General features: G+C 36.5%; 2 protein-coding genes and 1 long non-coding RNA gene across 7 annotated transcripts in view; 2 read left to right on the top strand and 1 right to left on the bottom strand.

The window, feature by feature from the left end:
* LOC110826934 (interference hedgehog) overlaps positions 1–21687 on the top strand; it is a 66948-nt gene extending 45261 nt beyond the window's left edge. For 3 of the 4 annotated variants that reach the window (XM_087349584.1, XM_087349581.1, XM_087349582.1), the window contains exons 3-15: positions 531–769; positions 2992–3190; positions 4618–4836; positions 5003–5221; positions 5430–5585; positions 6357–6530; positions 7279–7404; positions 7593–7881; positions 8757–8922; positions 9343–9562; positions 9996–10184; positions 10715–10890; positions 11742–21687. In XM_087349584.1, coding sequence (XP_087205710.1) covers positions 531–769; positions 2992–3190; positions 4618–4836; positions 5003–5221; positions 5430–5585; positions 6357–6530; positions 7279–7404; positions 7593–7881; positions 8757–8922; positions 9343–9562; positions 9996–10184; positions 10715–10890; positions 11742–11945 — 2576 coding nt within the window. In that variant the 3' untranslated portion in view covers positions 11946–21687. The remainder of the gene's footprint in view (positions 1–530; positions 770–2991; positions 3191–4617; positions 4837–5002; positions 5222–5429; positions 5586–6356; positions 6531–7278; positions 7405–7592; positions 7882–8756; positions 8923–9342; positions 9563–9995; positions 10185–10714; positions 10891–11741) is intronic. The other variant, XM_087349583.1, reaches the window with a different exon arrangement.
* Positions 598–27819, bottom strand: LOC147873726 (uncharacterized). Of its 2 annotated transcripts, none has more exons than XR_015535309.1 (3): positions 27605–27819; positions 3996–4179; positions 598–724 (listed from the first exon to the last, which is right to left on the bottom strand). It is a non-coding gene; the product is annotated as an uncharacterized LOC147873726 (long non-coding RNA). The 2 variants fall into 2 exon arrangements; XR_015535308.1 differs by lacking the exons at positions 598–724; positions 3996–4179 and adding exons at positions 6524–7021; positions 7122–10421.
* Positions 22810–25223, top strand: LOC110826935 (galactoside 2-alpha-L-fucosyltransferase SEC1). Its single transcript, XM_022058075.2, has one exon. The coding sequence runs from the start codon at positions 23735–23737 to the stop codon at positions 24779–24781; it is 1047 nt and encodes a 348-aa protein (XP_021913767.1). The 5' UTR covers positions 22810–23734; the 3' UTR covers positions 24782–25223.
* Positions 27820–27893: the final 74 nt, after the last annotated feature.

Below are 27893 nucleotides of genomic sequence, written 5' to 3'. Positions count from 1 at the left end.
TTTTTTAATTTCTATTTTGCTTTTCATATCCATTGGAGTTGAAATGTGCTTAGCATAACTTCTGTACCTAAATTTATCTGTGAGCGTTGTCGAATGAAAGGCCAACATTTATGTGTGTCTTGCTTACCGAATATGAGACCTAGATTACCACGTACCACCTACTCAGAAGTATTTGAAATAAACTTTTTAAATGATCTGTTACCTGACATTTTGCCGAGGTCAAGAAAGAGGGGAGCTGTACCTCCACTCACCCCAAGTGCCTTTACGGCACATAGCGGGACAAACTTTACTTTACCTAACATTTAACATTTCTCTGGTTGATATATCCGTGGGGAAATCATGAGTGTTGAAATTATCATTATTCACAGCATTACAGAATTAAAAGAATAAAGAATATTATGAGATCCGGTGTTTTGCCTGAAATCACTCATTTATTGTTTACTTTCATAAAAACTGTTTAATTTATTGCAACAGATTTTGTCATAAGAAAGTAAATGAATATTTTAGCAAGTTTAATTTTGTATTTCTAGAGATGGGCTTGTGGTTTGTGCGCAGTCCAGAGCCAATTGTAGCTCCTCCTGGCGATGAAGTTGTGTTTGAGTGTTCACTAAATGTTCCGGCCGAGCAGGTGCGGTGGAGGCATGATGGTCGATTCCTGCACCATAATCATGGCAATGAAACAAGTTCCTCAGGTTTAGGGAACCACAGCACCAAGAGCAGTCATCTGGTGGTAAGAGTTCATGATGAACATCAGGCAGGTGACTACCAGGTATGAATAATAATTTCACTAACTAACCAATTAACGTAAGATTTGAGGTTTTCACAGCGGTGAGTATGAAGATTTCTGTCTTCTGGGTTGTTGCGCTGTGTAGTCTGGTTGATATTAACCAACGTTTCAGAGGTCATACTGCCTCCGTCATCAGGGCGATGAATATTCAGAATATTCACAGCGCAACAACCCAGAAGACAGATATCTTAACCAATTAACCTTTCCTCTGGTAATAGAACCCACAGGTTCCACATTACTTTTACCAATATCAACTGTGGCATGCCGTTCTGAACCAGTTCCATCCACTTCACATCTTCAGAACTTTTTCCTGGAGTTTTTTATTATCATGCCGCCTCCTCTCTAGTCTTCCAGATAGCTGCTTTCTAAGAGATTTTCCCTCCAACATTTTATTACACACGTTTCTTGTTTCCTGTTCCTTGTTTATTGTCGCATCCAAGTTATATATATGTATGCCTAGCACATTTGATCTTTGTTATTTTTTCATTTTAACGAGATTAGATGGAAATGTGAAAATCACACAAATTTCGTTCTTATGTAATGTCCTGTGTTCTCTGCTCATTTAATATCTTCTGTTTTAATTTTAGTACAGTTTCTAACTAAACAGACAAATCGGAAACTTCGGTCAGTTGTAGTTTGTCTTGTTAGTGTATAAAGTTACTGTACGTGGTCACATGACTTATTTTTGAGGTGGCTGTTTTCTGGGTTGTAGTGCCATTTAGTCAGGGCACCCTGAAGATTGAGGCAGCAAGCGCCTCTGAAATGTTGATAAACTTCTACCAGACTACTAATTATACGAGGCTCGTCCACAAAGTAAGTTTCCCTGGGGCCGTTTACAGAAACAAAACACAATTTTATGGAAATATTTATTGCAACAGATACAGCAAGTGTCCAGCTATTTTTCAACATATTCGCCACCGGAATTGAGACATTTGTCATTCCGTGGGACCAACTTTTGAATACCTGCCGCCTGGGATTGGAACCACTGTGTGACAACCATCTCCGCCTCTCTGTCATTCTCAAAACGCTGACGCTGACCGGACAGGAATTTCTTGAGGTGTAGGAAAAGATGGAAATCACTGGGAGCGAGGTCCGGGCTGTAGGGTGAATGATTAAACACCTCCCAGCTGAACTCCTGCAGGAGACTTGCTGTCCGTCGAGCCGTGTGCGGCCTAGCGTTATCACTGACCGCTCTTCACAGTCGGCGGGAGCTGGAATAAGAACCTCCATCTTCAACAGCTGCAACGATGCTACTGTTAGAACGCGGGAAGTACCGTTAGTGCATGCGCCATGCTACGTCATTGCTCTATCACGTACGAACAATCGATTCGCGCAATATAAGGTTTGCTAGCTGTGGGACGAGTGGGAAACTTCCTTTGTGGACGCGCCTCGTATTTTGAGGAAGTGGCCCCTTGATATGTATTATAACTATGAATATTTTGAATATCCAGTCATGGACAGCTGATGAATGATGGTCCTCTAACTTGGAGGTTAGATGGGGTAATAAGCTTTCACTGCTAGCATGTTAAGATACACAGGGCCTCAAACTTACAAGCTCTTGTGGACGTAATAATGGACCTTCAGGTTGCATAAAAGGTGGGAGTTTTCTGATCAGCTAAGGGGCTGTTAGCTTTTCAAGAAAGATTGCTCCATGGAGCTACTGTTTGTTGTTGCTGAGGAGAAAAGTCTTAACTTTGATAGTGCAAACCCACACAGAAGTAAACATTACATTGTGTTGAGTTAAAATCTTAAAGATTTGGCAAGGTCCACATCTTAACCTCACAACATTCATACACACTGCCAAGGTCATGGCCTTTCTCCTGAATAACAGACAATACGTTAAATTTCAAGTGGTGTGTTTATTTGTTGTATAATAATGAATTCTGTCTATGTGGCTTGGATGGACAAAAGAATAAAATTATACTTAATTTTTATGGGGAGACTAAGAAGTAGTCACCTAGAAGATGAAGGAGGAGGTAGGAGGATTATATTAAAATGGATCTTGCAAAGGAGGTGTTTGTTGACCATGCACTTTCATGTGAAAGTGTTTGCATTTGACAAATTGTGGGTTGCTGAGTGCAGAAGTCATAGCCATTTTGTATTAGTGTGATTACATACTCTGAGATGTTAAAGGCTCACCAACTGTCCAATCTAACCTAACCAAACCTAACCATAATTCTGAAGTAATGTTTAAATACTTCCAGTGTGTTGCATGGATTGGGGCATCAGCTCTGGCCTCAGTACCAGCGAGACTAAGCCTGGCTGAACTACGAGCATTCCCCCAGCAGTCTAGCCAGCAGTATGAAGTGGTGGCTGGCAACACTGTGGCATTACATTGTGGAACACCTTATAGCAACCCACCAGCATTAGTACAATATTACAGGAACAATGAAAAGCTACAAGGTAAAAAATTCTTCACTAAAAGTTTTTTCAACTATGTTACTTTTAACCTGTGATTTTTAAATTTAAAAATAGAAAAATATTTGAGAATTAGTTACTTTGGATTCAGCAAATTAATTATGGATATTTAATGACTGAACAATAATCTATCCTGTTAGCCATGTGGTGTGTAGTACACATTGCCTTGGGCCAATTCCATACTGGAATCATGGAAGGAAGTCTGTGACATGTTCAAACTAGGGGCTGTTGCTACTGATGGTAGGATGATCCCATCAGGTAAATTTTCTTTTATGAAAAGATTGTTGTTTGGTTGAATGCTGGGAGTGGAACTCAGATGGATTGAAATCACTTTTGGGAAGGGGGGAGATCATTTTCATTGAAGTTTTCCATGATTGGGGTAGGTGGGCCATGCCCCTTTTGTATTATACCTTGGCATTTGCTTTAAAACTGAGGAAAAACACAGAAAACCTGTCAGAGTAGCCAGGTAGTCATTGCATCGACTCCGCTGTCTTTTTGGCATGGCCTCAGCTGACCTGCTGAGGATCAGTGCACCTTTTGAAAGTCTTTGCTAGCCGAGTAGCATAGTGCAGTGTTTTAAAAAATCTTGATCACATAACCCTTAAAAATTAAATTAAATCCGTGGCGTAACAGCTCCAGAGAGCCAAAGCCGACTAGCTTGACTGCTGGCCTCACGTTCACATGCCTAAGCAGAGGTGAACGATCATCCAACCAGATATAGAGTGACATGTGGTCAGCACAACGAACCCCCAGCCATTGCTAGCTTTCCTGACTGGATTACGCTACTCACTGTAGCTCCCCAATTTCCTCACGATGCTGGGTTGGCACCGGTCCCATACACTGGTCGAAAGCTCATGAGAAAATTTCTTCTTCCCCGAGACTCGAACCAGCGCGCATTCCGTATCGCCGGTCTGAAGCATGATGCCTCAGACCGCGTGGCTACGGTGCGGGACTATCACATAACCCTTTGGCCACTGAAATATTCACCAAATATACCAAATCAGAATGGGATAGTTTTTTGTGCTACTTGATATTAGAGAAATAATCATTGCTTTATTATGCGATGGATTTCTTATTGTACTCTCATGAAGTAGGGTTTGTGTTGTTATTTTTTGTCTTTTTCTTTGTGCAAGATCTAAGCTGGATCTGAAATAGTATTGTGCATCTTTGGTAAACAAATATGCTTTTCTGTGTATCAGATTTTCAAAGATCCGTTGTGTATGTGTGTGTGTGTGTGTGATAACCCATATAAGGTGTAAATATTATTTTAGGAGAAGAAGATTCTTAATTAAGGAAATGATGTACCTCCTGGAAATACCAAGTTCTACAGAGCACAGTTTGGGAATAATTCTAGGGCTGTAATATTTTAGAATGTGAAAGCACACAGTATCTTGTAACTGTTGTGCTAACAGTTTCAGCTAATATGGAATTCCTTGCCTCTATGGGCACACTAATCCTGCAGAATGTCACATCCCAGGATACAGGAAGTTACCATTGTGCAGCCACCAACTATATCACGGGTCAGACAGTATCATCACAATTCAATATCATGTTGCGGGTTGTGCCTCAGGGAGTACAGGAGGCTCCCCACTTCCTCAACACTCCATGCACAAACTACACTATTCAAGCAGGTAACTCATGTGTCCTATGTGTGATCTCATATTAACTTTAAAAGTTAGTGTGACTGGTAGCTGCCATCCATCGCGCTGAAGTTACTGAATACTCTTTTAGTTTCAAAAACTGTTACCAAACATGTATGTGGACTGTGGTCCCTAATAAAATGCATGTTGTACACAGGTTCAAATGTAACGCTGGAATGCAGTGCAGTGGGTGACCCTCCTCCGCAGGTAACTTGGCACAAATCTGGTGGCACAATACCCCCAAATAGGACAGAACTGCTTCCTGGAGGACTCCATCTTAGCCATGTTAGGAAAGGAGATGAAGGGGTGTACATATGTGATATGAGTAATGGAGTGGGGCAGCCAGTCAGACATTCGGCCATGTTGTATGTACAGGGTAAGCACACACCATTTCTTTTTATTCTCGTGTATCTTCTCATAATCTCTTCTCTTTTGTCTTTTGTTTTTCTTCTCGGGACCTGTAGTAAACACCCTCAATCTTATGTTGTTCCGAATAAATTCTCTTTCATTTCTGTTATATGAAATTTTAACATAACAGAAAATGCATGGCCATTAATAATGCTTTATATTTCAAATGATGATAGAACCTCCAGTGATTGTGAAGGAGTCAAGGAATCAGATGGTAAAAGAGGGAGGAGACATGCAGCTGGACTGCCTGGTTAGTGGTTCACCTGCACCTAGAATCAGCTGGCTGCTGAATGGAGAGCCAGTCGCTAATGATAGCCATGTGGGAACTACAGGTGAAGAGCACTAGCTATTAATGTTGTACGATGGAATAGTAGAATCTCGTAAGAGAAACATCTCTGTATGGAGTTAACAGATTTTTAGTTGAGTAAAAATAAAATAATGGTATTTTAACAGAGTTGAAGGTGGCATGAGGAGGAAGGATAAACTGCAAAAGTAAGTACTGTGTATACGTAGAATCTTGAGACATCAGATGTCGTCATGATGGAATTTTTATTGAATCCTTCCATGTAAAATCAACACATAAAAATGCTCTTTTTGACCATATTCCATTGAATTTCAATAAAAGTTGATGAACTTGTAGACCTTATGGATGTGAGTAAAAATGCCAGTTTTTAGCTCTCTACTTTTTTTCCATCAGGCATTTAAAATTTGAAAAGAAAGACTATTTTTAGCACTGCATTTGTTGTAAAAATTGCACTAACTCTCCCTAATTGTACTAGAGTATGCATTCTGAAGAAGGACTCAGTACCGTGGAGTTAGTTTAGTTAGTTACATATGTATTTAATGAAATACAAGCAAAGAAGACTGAAGTGTATAGTGATATCCCTGTCATTAATATTAATTAAATTTTTCATTGCTAGAATTGTAAAATCCTGGGGATCATATTTGAAAAATCTTTGTGCATGGAGGTGCAGTACACCTGTACACTCTTATATAAAGAAGACAGACATTAAGTTGTGTGTCTTGTCTTTCATCCTGATTCATTTGACTTTCAATGAAGAAGAATGTGCTGCATCCAGTAATATTGTGTTATTCTTTTACAGCAGAAGGGAAGCTAAATATCACCCAAGTAGAAAAGCGCCATGCAGGAATCTATCAGTGTTTTGCTACCAATGAGCTGGGCTCGGTGTATGGCTCTGTGATGTTGCAGGTATTACCAAAACAAGTGACAGCTATGCCTACAAGTGATCTCCTGCCAGGAACAGGGGAACTAGAAGGTATGTCATACTGCTGAGTCCAAAACTACATATGAATTGGCAGGCTCCTTCATAAAAATGGACTCAACACTTGTCATCTGATGAGATGTTTATGTACTTTTTGTAGGTAGTTATTTTTACTGGTTTCTGATAGAGTTACTATGTTCTTTATGATGTTTATATTTTTGTCTAATAAATTAACGTTGTCAGAAAAGATCAACAACAGATGCATTCCATTCATTCTTGATTCTCATTGGCTTTCCTAATGATGGCACATTGTAAAGTGAATTGCAGTGACAGTTAAGTTAAAGCATTCCTTCATTTAAAACTGTCATGAATATGAAATCTATCAGATAAATGTCTTTGTTGTGGGGTTCATCAAACTTCTACTAGACTACGTGGTGCAGTAATCACTTGTATTATCATTTATTCACTGTTTTTGCTGGTCAATAATTTCCCTTGTAATGCTAACATTTTAGCTGCTGTCAGTTTGAGTTCCAAGTAATTATTTCCTGAAAATATAGGTATGAATTTGTCATTAAAACAGTAACTTTATTTTCTTTTATTCTTTTTATACTCCATTTCTTTCTTTTCGCAATCCTTCATATTCACCTTCTGCACATTCTTCATCCTCTTCTTTTCTTTATTGACTTATTTTTATTTCACTCTTTCTTGAATGCCATAGTTCAGGATCTGAAAGGTTTATGTAATTTGTGTAGTCTTTGTTATGTTATCTTATCCTTTATAAATTATGACAACATGCTTTCAGAGCCCTTGGATGGTGGAGTGAACTTTGCCACTCCAGTTCCAACATCAGGTTTCAGAGGCCATGGCAGAAAGGATCATACTCGCAAAGGCAAAGGACGCAGAAAGGACCGGAAACATAAAGGCAATGGTAAAATGCACAAATAAATCGCTGTAGCCTTCATGTCTCTCTCTCTCTCATGCCCACACCCACACACCTACCTACATCTACATGTATAAATATACACTATGTTAAATATTTAGTGGTAATTGTTAGCATAAGTAATTTGGTTTCAGTGATACTTTATTTTTTACTGATTCATTTTATTGTAATGACAGCTGTTATGATTCCTCCAAGCCGCCCAAATATTACAAGACTGACAGACTCATCTGTGATGGTTCGTTGGGGAGTTCCCCCAAATAATGGTCTTCCAATCCAGTTCTTTAAAGTTCAGTACCGTGAAATGACAAGGACTGGCAATTCCAGACGAAGAGGTGGTGGAAGTGGTGCCCGCAGTAGAGGACCTTCTCAGGGCAAGGGCTCTCGCTGGATGACAAACAATGAAGATATCCCACCACATATACGCAGCTATGAAGTGGATGGACTGGAGACTGACCACACATATAGGTATATTTCTGCGTGTCTCATGAGATATGTGCACCGTGACATTATTTCAAATGAATGAATATACCATTTAAGCAAGTTATACACAGGTGCTAAATGAACGTGAAAATTACAGTAGGAATGCACCAGACTCACATTTTGGAATTTACCAGTTTAGATCCTGACCAAGAACTGGCTGTCCAGACTGGGTTCCTCAGCCACTTCAATGGCATTTCAGGACTGTATCTTAAAATAAGTTATGCTGTTTCCTCTCTGTTTATCATTCTCAATTATCTCACTGTATCTCATTTAATGTTACATAAAAAGTTGATACACTGACATAAAATAATCAGTCAACTAGGTGGATCAACAAAATTTAACTCTTAGTTACCACAACTCTTGATATTTTAATATAAGTGAAGATTTCTTCAAATCTCATTATGTTCTTCTATGATGGTGGTGCAATCTTCTGTATTTTGTCACAGAATCATTTCTGCTTTTGCATAATACACGACTTTCAAAGGTGGTGTTTATCATAAACAAGAAACTGTGATGTCAGGATGTCTGGGCTGTTGCACCATGTAGTCTGGTAGAAGTTTACCAACAGTTTAAGAGGTGTTTGCTGCCTGCGTCATCATCCTGATGATGGAGGCAGCAAGAACCTCTAAAATGTTGACTAGCTGAGTGATTATTAGATTCTGAAGAATGTCACTTCTGCATGGAGTCAGAAATGACACAGGAAGCACAGTAAAAAAAACATATACAAGCAGAAATACCAAGATAAGGTAACATATTTCTGATATGCTTATCTATGTATTGTACTTTGTCAAGTTGTTTTGAGTTTATGTGTCTTTCTGTGTGTATGGGAGTGGTATAATTTGCTACATTATTTTTGTCAGATTCCGCATTGCAGCTGTCTACTCAAACAATGACAATAAGCTGGGCCCAAACTCGGCCAGGTTCCACCTTCACAAAGGGCCCTTAAACAATAAGAATCCATTGTCACCCCCAGTCCTGATGCATACAGAAGCTGTCAGTGCAACTGCAATCAGGATCTGTTGGCAGGTATGTGCTTTATAGTTTGAGTCAGTCAGCATCTGTCCTTCCTAGTGGATGATAATAAAAGTATTACAATAGTAATGTGATGAAAACAAGGATGATTATGTGACTGGGGCATGTGGGACACATGGTGAAGTTGAGAAATGCTCAAAAAATTTCAGTCAGAAAACCTGAAGGGGAGAAATGTCTTAGGAGTCTTGAGCATAGATGAGAGGATAATGTTAAAATGGGTCTTTTTAAATAAATTCAATTTTAGGATGTAGTCTGAATTTGACTGGTGAAGGGTAGTCCATTGGCAGGCTCATGTGATTGCAATAACAAACCTTTGCTTTTCATAAATGCTATTGAATTTCTTGATCAATTGTGCTACAATCAGTGTGAAAGTATATCAGAAATGACTGACATTTGTATTGTATTTGTTTTCAGTACATGAGATCAGTGGCAGTTCCTGTGGAGGGTTTCTATGTTTACTACAGGGAAACAAGCAGCGCAGGCGATTATATTAAGGCAACAGTCGAGGGCGAGGCACAGCGATCATTTGTCATCACACACCTTCAGCCAGACACATCATATGACATCAAACTGCAAAGTTTTACTGTGGGGGCAGCCTCTGATTTCAGCATCATTCTCACACATAAGACTTTGCGTTAGTATCCGTTGTTTTTCTATAATATTATTTGTTTTGTTTGCTTTTATTGAAACTAACAGCAGGCAAGGCTAAATGATATCTTTGCATGTGTCATTGGATTATCTGTGCTAATGTTTTTCTTTAATTTTTCATCAATTGTTTATATGACTTGGCTTTTGCGAAGATGAGGATGAACTTTCAGGTTCCATAAAACACATTGATTATTAGCTTCTCAAAGAGGATTGTTTTTCTTATAGTTGGTTAGTTGAATGTGCTAACAGTTTATAAAACTGCAAGTTTTCATATATGCAGGTACCTGTAAAGCAAACTTTTGTCTTTCTGTTGCTTTTCTCCGTACAGTGTTTCATTTATTTATTTATTTTTTTAGAAAAGCACTGTAATACAGTAGATACAGTATCTTATTCTTGTCATGTTTTATTAATCTTTCCAGGTGTTCTGACAGAAACTCCTCCTTTGGCACCGGAAGTGGTGAGTCCTAATATGGCTGTGGGAGAATCGTCGAACACGCAGCTGTACTTAGTTCTGGGCGCTGTTCTTGGTGGTCTTCTGTTGCTGGTCATTCTTTTCCTTATCATCTTCATTTGTAACAGGCAAAGGAGTAACAGTCAGTCTTCTCAAGGTGAATTTGCCATCATTAGTTCAAAGAATCTCCTTTGCACAGAAAAATAACTGCACAGAGTATAATTTGTTTTTAATATCTCATGAGTATTTATGGTTGTCTTCCATGATAATGTGAGAATCTGAAGTAATAGTGTTTCAGTTATTGTATTTGTGGTGAAATATCAAATTTTCCACACTTTGTATAAGTATTTGTTTTCTCATCCTCGATCTCCACATTGTTTTTCATCCTGCGTATCTAGAAAGTGAATTTATGAATAGTACTGGTTATGAATATTAATAATAATTGTGTTGGTATATTATAGACCGTTTTCAGTTTTTTATATTAATACTGTATGAGTAATCGGTTATAGATTTTGAAAGTGTAAGTTTGCTTTTAGCATCATTTTAATTATGTGACCGTCATCATTTCTCAGCCTGTATTCCAGGCGAGTCCCAATCATATCTGCATGATCTTTATATGATTTTACAGTTAAGGGGTAGTAATGATGTTTTATGTATCTTTTTATTTTTATTGTGAATGCTTGACAGATGCAAATGAACATCAAGACAAATTCAGTGACCCAGCATTGCAGTTGGAAACTGTGAATGTGTTTGGACTGAATAGTAAGAATCTCTTAAATGGTTGTATGGTGCAAAATGGTTTTCTGCAAAATAATAGGATGAATATCACAAGCAACCCTCTGGCTGAGACTGATGAGGATAAGGTAAGAAGATTTGTAGTTCTGCATATGAATGTATTTATTATGAAATTATTTTTGTGTCTGAGGGTATCTTGTATTTTAGTATTGCTGATATTTTTGGATCAAAATTTTTGGTTTCTCACTAGGTTTTATACTCTGATAAGTAGAATTTTGTGCCTAATATTGACTTGTCCTACTGTAATTTCACATCTGATTGTATGAAACGTGATAGAACCTGATATAGCAGTAAAACAGACTGTAACAAACCAAAAATGTACTCATACTGCAGGGCAGACAGATGTCAGCAAGAAGCATACGATCATAACCAAGGGCATTTATAAGAAATGAAGTATCATTTCTGCTACTTGTGACAAGACAAATTTAGTATTAAGCATTATAATCGAGGGTGATAGAGCACCATACCATTTTGTTTCCACCAGGTATAAAGACAAATTCGTAAAATATTTAGCTGTAAAAAGACTTCAACATTAATAATAAAACCTATTCATGTAAGAAGCCATCTTCAGTGCCTCAGGAGAGAAATGTGTTAATTCTGGTAAACAGCTATAGATTTACCAAATCTTTGCTGCTTAACAAAAGTGATTTCTGTTCACTGTCTTTGAGTAACTAACATACAGTTTACAAAGACACTTCAATTTGAATAAAATCACGAGGGTGGTTCAGAGTAAGAAAGATAAACGTGCACAGATACAGTACATATAATCACAAACAGTTGCATATGTGACATGGGGAATGAGGAAGTGTTAAGTGTTTGTGTATCCATAACTCAGTTTTGAGATACAAAGAAGTAAATGTAATTAATGCACCAGCTGGTACTTGCTGCAGAATTTTTCATAATTTTTGTTTTGTCGCAGAACCAAAATGTAATGGAGATGGCATACTTGTCGAGGCAGAATAACAACTGTTCTGCAGGGAGTGAAGCTAGTGCCAGTGCAAGTGGTGCTAGTACATCAGGTGATGAGGGTACTCAGCCAAGCCCATCTAAAGTCAACGTGAGTGAAGCCACAAGTTGGCGAGTAGTAGCACCGGATAAAGCTGCGGAAGAAAACTATGTCTGATGTACACGGTGCATTACTTGGCACTAATACACTGTTTAAACAGTGATGTGAGTAAAATTTTATTTTTTGTGATATAGAAACTTGGTCCATGTTGGTCACTGTTTGGCAGTTTTTATTGGCCTTGTGAGAACTCACATACTTTCCTTGCCAAGTGAGGTGCCTGCAAATTAATGTATTTATTTTGCTTTGTCTGTGTTATAGCCCACTAGTCATAATATAGCCACAGTTATTTTTTTCTCCATCTGTTCCTAATACCCAAGTTATCCTCACAAGTGGTCCATTATTAAGCCAGTTGAATGCATTTATTGATGTCAGTAAAGGCAGCAATATGCTGACGGGTTTATGTTCTTATCCTGTATTACCTTTACAGTAGATGTAAAGGAACTGGTATATTTTAAAGAAAACGGAAAGATTTTTAGTTGCTAGGTCGCCTTATTTATTATAGTTTGCAGGCACCTGCCACCTTATTTGTACTTATAGTGCACATTGTGGATGTTGGTGCAATTGAAAGTCATAAAAATAATTTACAGTCTTACAGTAACATACAAAATTATACAAGGTTGTAAATTTTCTTTCTGTGTTTAACAAATATAGTTGTTTGTTAATTTTTGAGAGTATATGCACAAGTTATAACATTACATTTAAATTTACCAGTTAAATATAGAAAGTAGTACTTTTAATTGCATCATGTTATAGCGGAAACTTTACTGTCCAAGATAAACATTTGATATTTATATTAATACGAATTCTTCTTTATTTGTGTTTCCAGTCAGAAAACTTAAATTAATTATAGTATTTTCTTCAAAAAATTTCCTCAATTTTAAAATGCCATCAGTTGTAAGACATGCCCTTGATTTAGTAATAGGATTTTAACTACTGTCAAATTTCATTACTGTGAAGCACTGGGGACCAATCATTTTGGACTTTGAATGGAATGGTTTTCTATTATATAACTTCCACTGCCTCCACCGTCTGCTGGGTATTGTATAGCATTCTCAACATATGAACAGTATACAGGAATGGTATTGGGAGTGAGTGAGTGGTGGTTGGTAATTAGGATACTTGCATTAAGTTATGGAAGAATGTGACAAGATATGATATATATAGAGGAATGTGCATTTTATAATGTAAAATTATTCATTTGATCTGCTGACTAATGATAAAAGTCAGAAGAACAGCAGCCTTGATGTTAGGGATTCTGAGGAGAGCTGCGGGTCTTGGGATTAAGACACTGAAGTCTATTAGGGAGGATTGTGGGTTCAGTCGCCAGTCAGACTTGTGCCCATGGATTTTCTGCTCACAGATTGAAACCTTGATGTCTACCAAAAATAAAACTTAGCGGTTATGAAGAATGCCAGTCATCATCATGGTTCAGAGATCACGTTAAGCAGTATGTCCCCTTTACCAACCATCATTCTGTCACTGTCACTGGAAGTAACAGTATCCATCTTATTGATGCTCCGACTTTAGAAATGGATTCTATGCCCTTGCCTAGATGAGCAGAAGCTAAGGTCATTATAGATCATACCTGGTATCATTAGGTAAAAAGAAAGAATATGAAGGATTTGAGAGGTTGCTGGTATTTTTCTCAAGAAGTCAGCCATTTTCCTTTTCATTTATGCTGTTAAAAGTCTGGAGTATAATATGAAATTTATATTTCTGTAATATTTAAATGTTGTTTAACTTTGCTATTATGAGCTGGGATAGCTCAGTCAGTATAGTGACTAGCTACAGGCTGGACGATTGGAGTTTGATCCCCAATGGCGCAAAGGATTTGTCTTCTGGCCTCTTGTGTCCAGACCGGCTCTGGGGTCCACCCAGCCTCCTATCCGGTGGGTACTGGGATCTTTTCCCAGTGTAAATCATGGCCAGGGGATGATGCTGACCACTCACCCCATCTAGTGTCAAGGTCAAGAATGAGTAGGAGCTATACCACCTCTCCCCCCAAGTGACCTACATGGTGTGTACCAGGACTGCTTTACTTAACTTTGCTATGATTCTGTGAAGCACTGTTCCTTGTTTTGTGTCTTCATGATGTTGTGTTGTATGAGGGATAATTGTGAAACTAAATCCACCTTACACCAGTCATTTTTCATGGTCTTATATGTTTGTTTTGTAACCCAGAGCTTGGATAGTTTAGTTTCTCTTGAATTGTTGAAGATTCATTCACAGGAAAGGATCTGAAACGCATATGTGTGTAATCTATATACTGCCCCATTGTTGAATTTTGTAACTAAATGCCGCAGGTTTCAAATCTGCATCACTGTTCCAGTTGAATTATAGGTAAGTAGCTCAGTGCAGGCAGCTTTGTGTGTGTACAGTGTGACAGCAAGTATGTGGAATCTCTTATTTCATTAACAGTGCACTTGATGACTTCCAATGTACAAGTAATTCAAATCATGTTTTGAATTTTCCTAATGAGATTGTTACAAGGCCTTATTTCCAGCTATTCATATATTCAGGCAGGTGGATGGCAACATATTTAAATAGGTTTGTGCAAACAGTTCATTATACTGATATAGTTTTAGTATGAAATGTTTTCATTTGGATGAATTCATTGTTTTAAGACAAGGCCAGAAAATATTTTCAGACCTTACTGTTCCATTGCATACTGGTGTTCTTAAAGATGTCAGTGTGTGGAGTGGACCGCTTAATGTATGCGTAAGGAATCACCATTTCACGAAGTTACAACAGTATTCCTCTTGAATGAGCATCACACAATTCCTTCTGATCAGTGCCCTTTTGAGGAACTACAAGAACTTTTTACAGTAGTGGTGGACTATTTTATATGGGAGTTATTTTAGAAGAGACTTTTTAACTTGATGACTCCAAAGGCTAAGATTTATATAACTTCACATTGAACATAATGTGCCCATCAGTTCTTATGAACTGTGAATGTAGTTATGTCTCCATGTGTTGAAATTCAAAACAAGTAGATATTTGAATGTTTTGTATGGCAGTTCTCTGTCATGTGTGGCTGTTAATGTTACTGTATCAACTACCAGTGTTCTGCAGCATCATATGATATAAGAATGTTTGTGAATGCTGAATTGAGAGACATATGTGAGGCAACATGAGCCGGGATAGCTCAGTCAGTACAGTGACTAACTACGGGCTGGACGACCGGGGTTCGATCCCTGACGGGGGCAGAGGATTTTTCCTCTAGCCTCTGCGTCCAGACCGGCTCTGGGGCCCACCCAGCCTCCTCTACAATGGGTACCGGGGTCCTTTCCCGGGGGTAAAGCCGGCCGGGGCGTGATGCTGACCACTCACCCCCATCTAGTGCCGAGGTCAAGAAAGAGAGGAGCTATACCTCCGCTCACCCCATGGCACGTAGCGGAAGAAACTTTACTTTACTATGTGAGGCAACAGTCAAAGTGTCTATTAAAGGTACTATTTTGATTTTCATCAGGTGGGACACAGGAAGACCACAATACCACTTAGTCGGGATAGGTAATTCCTAACTTACGTTTAAACTTTGAGTCTCTTGAATGCGAGTCGGATTGATTACCACTGATCCAACTCACTGTGCTAGTGGCACATTTTCAGGGATGCAGTGGAATTTTAGGTTCTCATTTCTGCTTAAATCTCTGAGTTTCTGTGTTTTTCTTAGGTTGTATAATGATGCTGAATCAACTACTTAGGTTGTGTAACATTACATGCATAATAACAAAATGATTATGAATGAGAAATTAAAATATTATGGAGATTCAGTGGTTGTAGCCTATTTAAAGCAAAAAATCATGAAATTATAACTGTATAGGAGTTGAGCTGGATGTTTCCCAGTTATAAAGTAGAAATGGCAGCCACTGCACTCATGATAATCATGTAAGCATTCAAGATTGCCTGTTAATATTAATACACATTTATAGAACAATGGGAACTTGTGATTCTAAAATGTAAAGTGCAAAGGGCAGTAAAATAATGAATGTGACTAGAATGTTTGAAGTTTCAGCATCCATTAGCCTTCCTATTGCTAGTATCAACCCACTCATCTTTCAGCATTGTCTATAGATCACATCAAATTCATTTCTGTCACTTTACGTGAAACAACACGCTTTCTCAAGCTTATTCTGTTATCTGAGCAATCAGATAACATATTTTGGCAAAAGGTTAAATGATATGGTACATGAGCTGAGATGTTGAAAACTTTCTTTGGTATGTGGTATCTGTGTTATCAAAATTATTAGGCCTTTGAAATTTAATTATTATGTGGAACTTCTAATTTCAGAAATTCTGGACATGTTTTCTGTAAATAATGAACTATTTGCACTTCCCTAAGTTTTAAGTAGACTTTTAAATAAGATATGATAAATGTGACATCTTGTCATATGAGTGTTTAAAATGTACGGCCAAATGGAGACAGAATGATGATGATGCTGTTGTCTCTCTCTGATCACAGCAGTTATAATTTATTTATGGTCTTAACGTTTTTGACAATTAGGTCTATAATTTTGCTTAAATAACTTTACTGCATCATGAGAATCTTAACAAACATGTAAAGTAAAAATGCAAACAGGATTACTTGAATAATAAATCAAATACTGGAAAAGTAATCACTGACTACCTGCTAACTACATAATGATTAAAAAATTCCTTGAAGTCAATTCTTAATGCATTGGTAAATAACTTCTGTCCTTTAATGTTCTTATATAAAAATTCTTATGCTCTGCCTTTTGCAAAGAATTTTTTCCCCCTTTTGAGGTGAGCACTAGTGGGGCCTTTCTGATTACTTGCTTTGCAAGTCCAGAAACTCTTGCCATGACACAGTGTCGGTATTTTCAGATATTTTCACATTTTTTAATTGAAGCTAATACACTATATTAGATCTGTCTTATTTTGAACTGTACATAATTTGTATAAAATACAAGTAATATGGTTGTGTGAAAGAAAAAATATCTTAGACTGTAATAGTAAAAGTGCCAGAAAACAAAGATTTATATATGTATATTTTGCATAATGATCTGTAGATAAGTTTAGGATTAGGCATGAATGATGTAGTTATAGTTTTTAATAGTAAGCTGAAATGCAGAATGCAAACCTGTGCAATGCAAGGAATGAGTGTCCAGGTGATGCCAGACAGCAAGTGTTAACTGTACCATTGGCAGAAATTTGAGGACCCAATACTTGTTCCATCCTTTCACTTTATTCAATGTTTCTCAAATGTGTTCATGACGGAATGTAATATATTTAAATATTAGAAATTAATTATGGGATTGTTATAACAAATTCAGTATTCTAATATGGATCCAGTTCTGGTTGATTTCACTGTGTATATGCAGGCAGTATTGCCACCATTTCAGAGATAACATCTTCATCTTCAATATAAAGTAATCATCCAGTGGCCCCTATTATGTTGAGTGGTAATCAATTGAAAGTGGTACATAATAATGTTCTTTTTTTGCTCCTCTTTTTTCATATTTCAACTTTCCCCCCATGCAGAATTCCCACATCCTTACATCCTACTCATCCAAGTGGGGTGAAGGAGGAAAGATAGTGTCTGCCTTTAACGTTACGGACTTCCTGCATTCCTTGCAAGTCTCAAGATTACAGTCGTGGACTTTATCAACAGAGGCCAGTGGATGGTGACTTGATCTTGAAGGTGGAGACAGTAAGGCTTATCAGAAATGTTAGCAGTACAGTCTGCATCTGCACAATATCATCACCCAAAAACAGGATCCTAATTAGCATTGACAGTGGTGAAATCTTGTAAATGATATTATGTGTGAAAACAGAAAGTCACATAATTTTAAACCAATATATTTTGTAACTTACAGAGAATTAACTATAGGTTGTGTTTTTTAGATATTTACATTATAAGAATTATGATGATAAATCATATGTTTAGATACTTGGTACGCTGGTATGCTTGAATTTCAGACATACACAGTACTTTGTATGGACAGCAATGTCAACAGACTGTTTATATATAATGCATATATATGCATACACATATGCACATACACGCGCACACACACACCTATATATAAGCTGTGCTCTTCTTTGACCAACCCTTTGTTTATTGTGGTCTTCTGGGTTTATCCTGAAAATTGCTGTTATATGTCTGTCTGAAATGCTGATCGATGCCTACAAGACTACATAGTATCACAGTCTGTATTTTCATCACTGTACCCTTTACCCTTTATGTTTGTTGTTTCCTGTGTGGTGCTTTGGATGTAAAATAATTTTTATGAATCTGTCACAAAACTTAATTTATTGCAATTATCTTTGTCACTTAGTACCGCATTATTTATTGCAGTTTCATAATAGCACTTTTGCCATTCTGTTCAAGATATAATTCAGTATTAGTTATTGTGGAAGGTGTTTGCTGAGGCAGACAGTTGGTAACTATTGCCATATTATGAAATCAAAACATGTGTTAGGAATGGAATGAATGATGGGTCCATCTACTGCTGTTTCTTGTTTGCTAGAGTATTCAAGTTGTGTTCAAGATTCCAGTTTGGATGAAATGTTTTAATACGTGTTTTATCTTTTTATGTTATATGTGCAATTGTCATATTCCACACCTGAAGGCCTGTCTCAGGTTACCTGTCAATATTTATGATATTATTTGTTGAGATGACTGAATATAATAAACAATCAGTCAGTTTGGGTGTGCAACCACTCTTCTGCACTTCACTTCACAATTATGGCTACAAATGCAGCTCAAGCCATTCAGTTCAAACTTCATGTGTTTTCCTTGTGATTACTAAAATTATTAAAACTTATAAACTTCAAATACAAATACAATTTTAGGGTGTGATACTCCTGTATTCTATAGAAAATTGATGAGGAACTTCATAAATTTTATCCTTAATCATATATTATTATGATGAGCAAATCAAAGAGGATGCCATGAGTGGAATGTGCAACATGCATGGGTAAATGAGAAATACATACAAAATTTTAGTTGGCAGAGACCATATGAGAGACCTGGTTGTAAATGGGAGGATAATATTTACTACACCCCTGTCAGTTAGGGATGACTGATTACAGAAGATTGTTTGTATGGCACAGATGGGATACTGGTTGCAAAGAAATAGGGATTAATAAAAATGTTTTTAAGAAAGGGGATAGAAGTGTCAGATGTTTTAATCTTATGACTCCAGGCTATGAAGTGTTCACGAGAATAATAAATAAATAAAAGATTTCAAACTGTATAGGTATCAGGATATTTATTAATGTAACAACAAAGAAGGAAAGCTGGAACAACAGAAATGAAGTTTCTGTGGCAGGTGCTTGGACATAACCTCTACAACCACGTATATGCTGTTTGTAATGATTTGAAAAAATTCTTAATTTAGAAGGAAGAATCCAGAACAAGAATAAATAAGTAACATAAATATATACTGTAATTGGAATTGAATATGATAACCCAGAGAATTTTAAATATAAGCCTACCAATAGCATAAATGTAGGACATTATAACACATGTAACTTCCAACAATTATCTTGGCTAATAGGAAATGTTATCTCATGGAGACAATTTTTCTTATTTATGAATCAGGAACAATGGCTACACTCCTAACATTCTTTATTCAAAAAGTGTTGTATCTTATTGGATTATTAAGAAATATAAGAATCTAATTTTGTTGCCTCTGTTTGTCATGATTTTACAAGTAGTGTTAAGGGCTCATATTTTATATTTATAAGTTGTACTACCAATTCTTTCTTCCACTTCATAATATAGGTATTAATATGTGGGTGTCTTTAGTGCATCACTGTGATATAGTATATATCAACTAGATTTAATTTAGTAATTAATTTCTTGTACTGTTTTCAAATGCAGTTTTATAAACATATGTGCTAATGAATGTTTATAATAAGGTTACAATATTAGGAGAGTAGCAGCAACATGGTGAGTAATGAACGTTAACATCTGTGAATTTATTTCTGCTTATAGTTTAATTCTCTTTCTGATTTCATAATTTAAATTTGGAGAGGTGTAATAAAACAGTTAAGTGTAGTGTAGTTTAGTGTGTGTATGTGTGCGTGTGGACACGTGCGCATGCATACATACATTCAGAAGTATTTCAGAAGAAATGTTTGGTTATGTATGAATGAAAAATTGTGGTTGTATGACATACACATTCTTTTTAAAGTGAAGGGTGTCAGGCACCTGACAAGTGGCTGGTGAACTGAACTAGCATTTGTTCAGAATATTTTCCATCCTTTTAAAAATTTGAATATCTCAGTCATTATGGAAGATAAAGAATTACTGTTCCTGAAGAATAAGTACCATTCTTACAAGTTTTCCATTATTACTCTTTGAGTGACCTGTTAAAACTTTTAGGTTAGGTTGCCACATTAAAATATTTATATAGGTTACTAGTGAAATAGGTACATTAAACTCAGTGGAAAATTATTGCTTTTGTACCGCTACCACCTCTCCTGTATCCATTTTGCACCTTGATCTTCACTTTGTTAAAACATAAATATTTAAATAAAATTTTGTATTGGCAACAAAAAATGTTAAGCTGACACATTTTGTTGAAACATATTATACCAACAAACATTTTTCCACATATGTTTGTATCTTCATGCACAAACTACGTATTGTTAAATGAACTGGAATGTAATTATCAATAAATGGAAACTAGTAGAAGTTGCAGGTACTGTTGTAGGAAAATGTATATGCATAATGTAACATGGGGTGGTTGCCTTGGTTCAGTGGTTATGACAACATGCAAGTTTTGACATGTGGTAGATTGTAAACAGCTGTGAAGGTGCTGGAAATACCAGGTGTGTATTGGGTATTATTAAACAAAGAAAAATTTGTATAATCTTGATTTCACATATATTCATGTGTTTTAAGAAATTTTATTTACTTACATGTCTCCCCTTGAAGTCAGTCATAAGAAATTTACACTCAGGATGTCTTGCTACAACTTTAAAATTCTCCCATTATTTCCAATTCTGTTTCTAATTCAAGAGCTACAGTAATAGTTGTATTTCTGTGCAATAGCAGATAAAACATAAGTAGTGATGTCAAAACACATGAATTGTGACTCTGAAGCCATTGTTTTTATTAGTGAACAGGAAATGAGAATGTTAGTGGATAAGAGAGATTTGGTACTTTTATAGAGCATTAAAACTGAAAATTACTAGGACTGTCATGATTAGTTTAATAATTCATGTAATATATCTTGAATCCACAGACATTTTTCTTATCACTTAACTGGTTAAGGTATGTGACCCTATGTTAATTGTTTATAAACCTTTGAATGCTAAATGTAGCTTAAGTAAGATGTAAAATATTTACTGATATTTTTGTGCCCAGTATATGTCTTATTGTATTAGAAATGTTTTATTGCACATTCTAAGCCTAGTGTCAAAAACTCCATCCATTGGTGTGTGCGTGTTTGTTTGTTTGTGTATATGTGCATTGCCTTGTTGGAAGTAACTTAAAAACAGTTTCTATTCCAACTTTGTCCAGTTCATTTACTGTGACTGATAGTGTCATTTATAATTCAGATAATGAATTACATGACAGTATATCGATTAATTTACTGGGGCAAATAACTGCAACAATTTACTGATTAACTGAAGGAGGTTAATTACACAACAGCCCTGAAAAGCATCTCTTTGCCTTCCTATCTTTCTGTTTCACGATTGACAGAAAGATCTGAAATACATGTGTATTTTTTAAACTGAATGTTAATCAGATTGTATATATTTTGTAACAGTGACTTTTATAATGATTTATTTATAGAATACTAATTTTTTCAAGTCTTTATTGTAATGGTGTTTCCTTTCATTTAGTCCCTTAAGCAGCAATATTGTGGTGAGTGGTTAGCACTTCTGTTCATATTCGGAAGGATGGAGATTCAAATCTCAGCCTGGACCTGGCATATCCAAAATATGTAAATGATTGGGCCAAGAACTATCTTACAATACTTTTTTATTAGATCTTACTGCTAGGCAAATACTGAGCTGATAGCTTGAATATGTTGCTTTCTCCCACAACCTTTATTATTTATCATTTGTAATAATCCTACTATTCAGTGGTATGAGACTAGTGCCATTAAGAAGGGGTCATTTAACTAATAATTCTTCAATATCATAAGAAACAACAAACATTTGTGATCTCACTTCATGTATTTGGGTTGCTTAGGATAGTATAGCAATTTAATTCATTATTATTATTATTATGCTGATGTCTTATTTCTGACACTGAAGAGAACTGAGAGTGGGTAGTCCTACAATGTGCTTTTTTAAAATGGTCAAGTTCATCCTGGGGATTAGAGAAAAATGAATTGGTTATGTTTTTAAGGAAGCTTTCAGTTGCTAAGATTATACAACTTGACATGATGGGACAGTGATCAATGGATTGTATGGGTTTGATAGGAAGTGGTTGTGGCATAATTTCTGGAATTTTCCTGAGGGACTGGAGAAAACTATGAATGCCTCAATATCTGTTCTCTGACAAGGACCCCACCGCAGTCTCTAACCATGTGGTTATTTTATTTTAAATGTAAATTGATTACATAGGTTTTTCACATATGTATGCTTTGGATAAGAAATGAACAATTTGGGTAGTTGCCTTCTACTGTTCATGGTCAGTCCAGCGACCCCGCCGATGGACTGGATATTATGGATTACCTACAGAGACGTTTCCTGTAATGAGGTCTTCAGAAGTCTATTTTAGCAATGTTTATGTAGAGGTGGGAAATTTCAAATAGCCTGTTTAAAGGTCAATGTTTGGGAACTTAACAATTTTATATATTTTTGTTTATATGTAGGTGCTACTTTCACCATTTAGAAAATAATTGCTTAAGTGGTCTGTAATTGCGATTCCTGGATTAGAGTATTACTTCGAAAAGATGGATCGGGGGGGCGTAATGTTCGTATTGCTGGGATCATTATGTCACAGTAATTGAATTTCAAGAGGTCGTGCTTGAGGTATGAACTAAGTTGGATTTCAGGTTTTAAAATTTGGCTTCCAACTAAAGTTACTCTTTACGAAATTATGTGTAAACGGAACGAACTAATCCCATGAAGTAACCAAGTACACTTGTCTGACACTGATATCTTATAATCTGTGCTAGGTAGGTTATCTATGCTCCTGGCAGTAGGTTGTGGTTATGTTGGAGCAGAGGGTCATTGTTCGAGATGACCGAAGCTGATATTTATAATGTTTCTAAAATTAAATATATAAACCTGTTGGACGTAATGGCCTGCACCTATAAAATGTGCACAAAAGTAACGTGTCTTTGGTTATCACAATGAGGAACAAACAATTATGGCCTGTATAGTACTTATGGCATTTATAGGTGACCGTGGCCATGAACGTGCGGTTCAAGCTGATTTCGAACCAATGCAAAGACCAGAAAGAAATTTCATCAAATTTGAAGTATGAACTACATGAATACAATCCAAAATTTATGTAGTTTTATGGACTTACGTTGTTTATCAACCCGCAAGTGATCAGCTGATGCCAAACCAGATGAGTAGTGGTGTTTAACGTAATGTTTTGGTAAAAGTAGAGACGTGATTATGGTGTATCCTGTAATTTTTTATATCAGTGTTCATATTTGTACTTTTGATGTGCATAATATTTTTTACTGGAAATGCCTACTAAGCTGCAAGATACGCTAACTACCTGTTCCTTCTTCCACCTAGATTAAAAGTAGACCTGTTGCATCTTTATTAAACAAAACCAGTTATGACTGTTTCAATATCCAAATGAACTTTTGTTATTTATTTTAATATTGAATAACATTTCGAGAATTTAACAGTATTTTGTGTATTTTTCTGACTACTTTTGGATTATCGCTGCTTTGGCCTGTATGCTGCTAACAAAGGGAAATTATGAGGTTCTGCACGGCATGAAAAGACCAAACCAGAACATACTGGTACTTTCCATATTTCTTGCTATCTGTATTATGGTGTTCATTCACATATTCTTGTTTCCATTGTATGATACAATGCCAAAGAAGAAAGAAATTAAATTTCTGGGAGATTTTGAACAGTCATTATGTACTACAAACTTAAAGCCAGCTAAAGTTCCTCTGTCCTGGAAGCATCATTGTCCAAAGGATGGAATAGTAACTGTTGCACAAGGTGGACGTTTAGGAAATCAAATGTGGGAATATGCCTCAACATGGGCTGTAGCCCGTAGGACTGGTTTAGAGCCTTATATTCCCCGTTGTATATATAAGGTGCTGGATGAAGTATTTGATGATCTAAGTATCCCTCCATTGAGCTATGTATCACATTGCCCTGCTAAGTGGGACAGTGTCATCAAGTCCCCAGAATTCTGGAGCTATACAAATCAGAGCATTCTCTTACCACGCTTTGCAGTTCTACCAGATTTGGTCCTTACTTGGGCTGATGATATCCGGCATGAGTTCCGGTTCAAACGGCGTTTAATTGAAGCAAGCCAGAAGGTTCTGGTAACTGCAAGGCAACTGCTGAATAGAACTACCTTAGTTTATGTTGGTATTCATGTTAGGAGGACTGACTACCGTGACTATTTGTGGCGAACACATAGAATGTTTCTAGCAGATGCACACTTTTTTATTGAGGCTATGAACTATTTTCGGAAGAAATTTAGTAATGTTGCATTTCTGATTGTGAGTGACGATCCTGGTTGGTGTCAACAGAACCTCTTGAAGGGTCACAGTGATGTATTTGTGGTGAGTAAAGGTGGAGTCACTAGTCCAGGTCAAGACCTTGCTGTTATGGCAGCCTGCAATCACTCGATCATTGATTATGGCACTTTTGGAGTATGGGGTGCCATTCTGGCCAGTGGTGAAACTATCCTTTATAATATCACCAGGCATTCTTCAATCCGTGTGTCTGAACTGCTGCCAAATTGGCATGTAATGTATTAAAATATAAATTTGATTGTGATTGCCAGTATCCAACTTTTGGTTGTGATCTGTATCCACACTGTTAAGGCTGAAAATGTGTTCTAATTCATTATTTTTTCTATAATGTATTTAACATTTTAAAATTGAATTATTGGCATATTGTTGCAGTTTCATCTAAACACATCTGACATGCTGAAGAAATTAAATTCTCATGAATCTGAGCTTTGAATGAACCATTTTTGTAGAGTCAATGTTTGAACATACCTTATAGAATGAAAAGGCTCCATTTTAAAAACTTTGTTGAATGTGTTCTCTAATGTGTAATGTGTATATTTTTATCATAAATATTAATATTACAGGGCCAAATTGTTCACATACCCCAATTTTTCTTAAACTGATGTTAAATGGTTTATTCTTACTTGTATCTGTATAAATATTAAATTGTACGTATATTACAGAATAATACTTGTGAACATTATTTACTACAGCAGTGCCTTATGAATTACAGGACTTAATGTCTTGAAAAACACTACCATGACAAAACAGTTCTTAGAAAAAAATTCAGGGACTAGGGGAACCATGACTGCAATTAACACTTATCACAGCCTAAGTGTATGCAGAATTTTAGTTGCAATACCTGAAGAGAAAAGATCACTTGGAATACTTATATGAAGGTGGGAGGATAATAATTGATTTCCTTGATTTTAAGATGGCATCAGATGTAAGACGCATGCTTAATTTAGTAATAGGTTTTCAGGAAAAAGAGAAAATACGATAAATCGATTTTTAAACACAATCAAATTTTAAAATGGGTAAAAAAGGTCTTAAAATTAAGAAAATAAAGTATTAAAATTAATGTTTAAATTAGGTATATGTCAACTGGATTCTGGCCATTATAGTCATGCCCCCTGAAAATGTAAATCTCTTGCAACAAAATTTACCAAGTGTTTTCATATGTATCTAAATTAAAATATTCAGATACATAGAAGAGTTAAATACAAATGGAAAGCCACAGATACTTGAAGTGCATATTTGATGTAGGATTCTACACCCTTGCTGAATTAGGCCAGGGTCAGGAAGGTCTTCATATAGACTGTACCTGGAGTTATTAGATACAAACAAGCAGTAGGCTTAATGCTGTGATAACATTATCAAGTATGTTGTCATTATTTGGACTGTCCAACATAGGCTGATTGTGATATCAATCACTGTTTATTTAATGGTTGCAAAGTTTGGGAGAAACTGATGGTACATGAGGACCATAAAACTTTGTTATAAGGGGTTTTTAATCTCAAGAAGCTAAACAGTCAAAATTGTGAAAAGGTATCATTAAAACCTCAAACAGTTTAGCAATTTGGAAAACTTGGATGTTAATTTGGACATCACTAGAGCTTGAGAGTCTAAATCAGTATAAGAAACTTAGAATTGTTTAGTCTAAGAATTCTTAAAATTATCATCAGATTGAAGCATGCTGAATGGAATTAAGTAATCAGCTTAGTTTCAAAGTGAGATTTCAGGTTCTCATGGCAGTAAGTATGAAGATAGCTATCTTTTGGGATTTGTGCCAGTAAGTCCTCATTGTCATGATGAGGAAGCAAGCACCTCTGGAGCTTTGGTAAACTTCAACTAGACCACATGCAGGGACGGTGAAGGGGGTGGGCAAAGTAGGTGATGGCCAAGGGCCTGATGTGCCTCATACATTTACTGTTACATATTGGAATTGAAAAATTAAGTGGGTCAGTTATAGAATTTTTGAAATGAAATTACAGTGCAAATGTAAGTAACAAAGATTTAGGTGAAAATTAATGTGAAGAGATAGTAGAAGACTTGTGTGAATCAAATCAGGTGAGTCAGTTCTAGAAAGATAGTTTTCAAATCATTGAAATCATCTAGAATGCCTTTCATTATTTTTTTTTTCACAAGGGGCTTTGCTAATCAAGCTTGTACAGGCCCCCGCGATTGGCTCCATCACCACTGTTAAAAAAGTACCACTGTGGACAATGCTCCAAGTACATACTTTTCATGCAGATATGTCCATCCCTTCCTGAATAATTACATGGCCACCGATAGATTGCAGAACAACCCCGTTGGTTGAACGACTGTAAAGGGAGATGACTGAATGGGCTCATAACGCGTTATTTGTTTACTATAATGTGCAAAGAACATTAAAAACAAATATTTTTGACTAGCTGTAAAAATTGTAAGATTTTGTTTCATGGAACAATCAAGGGAAGTCCATTCACATATATGCTAATGAGGACAACTTAGGGTCAAATATAATACAATTTCTTTATGCAAGTCATCCTGATGTATGGGAGTCAGGGCAGCTCAATCAGTATGACTGACTACGGACTGAATGACAGTTCGATCCTCAACAGGATTTTCCCTCTAGCCTCTTAGTCCAGATGCGCTCTGTGGTCCACCCAGCCTCCTGTCCAATGTGCACCAGGGTCCTTTGCCTGGGGTAAAGTATGGCTTGGGTTTAACGCTGACCACACACCCTTATATAGTGCTAAGGTTAAGAATGGGTAAAAACTTTTCCTCATCTCTCCCCAAGCACCTCCATGGTGTATAGCGTGGCAGCTTTACTTTTTTTGTTACATCCTTATGTACTCACACACAGGTGGCCTGACTCATATTGTAACCGAGTTCAAAGATTAATGGAGTGTCAACAAACTCAAAAAAAGTATCAAAATTAGGTTCAGTGTACTGACAGTAGATCCTACAAATGGAATAAGCACCGTGATAATATTAAGAGCAGACTAAATTCAGCCAGTTCCTACATGATTATATTCAGTTAAAAATTGTTTAGGCTAATGCTAGGTTATTTAGAATATCACAAACCTGCTCCGTATGAAATTGTTAAAAACCAACAGTTCACTTTTGAATATGGCCTCGTGTACTTAAGCACCAGCAATGACATCCCACACGAGCTCCATTACAACAGAAATTAATTTTCCCTGGGAGAACTGAATGTCCCTGGCGTTTGAATGGAAATAATTTTTATGTTTATGGGAGAGCAGGAAGGTTAAATGGTAGTATAGTGTTCATGTTTAGCGACAGTATGTCGTCAAAAGAAGCAATTTATACCGTAATTTATTAAAATTGAATCAGCTCAAAATGTTTGTACGAT

The sequence above is a fragment of the Zootermopsis nevadensis genome, unplaced genomic scaffold (genome assembly GCF_977971745.1).
Source record: "Zootermopsis nevadensis isolate Lab colony 2312 unplaced genomic scaffold, Znev_1.0 Znev_ptg000016l, whole genome shotgun sequence".
Lineage (NCBI taxonomy): Eukaryota > Metazoa > Arthropoda > Insecta > Blattodea > Termopsidae > Zootermopsis > Zootermopsis nevadensis.
This window is presented reverse-complemented; position numbering and strand designations above follow the sequence as displayed.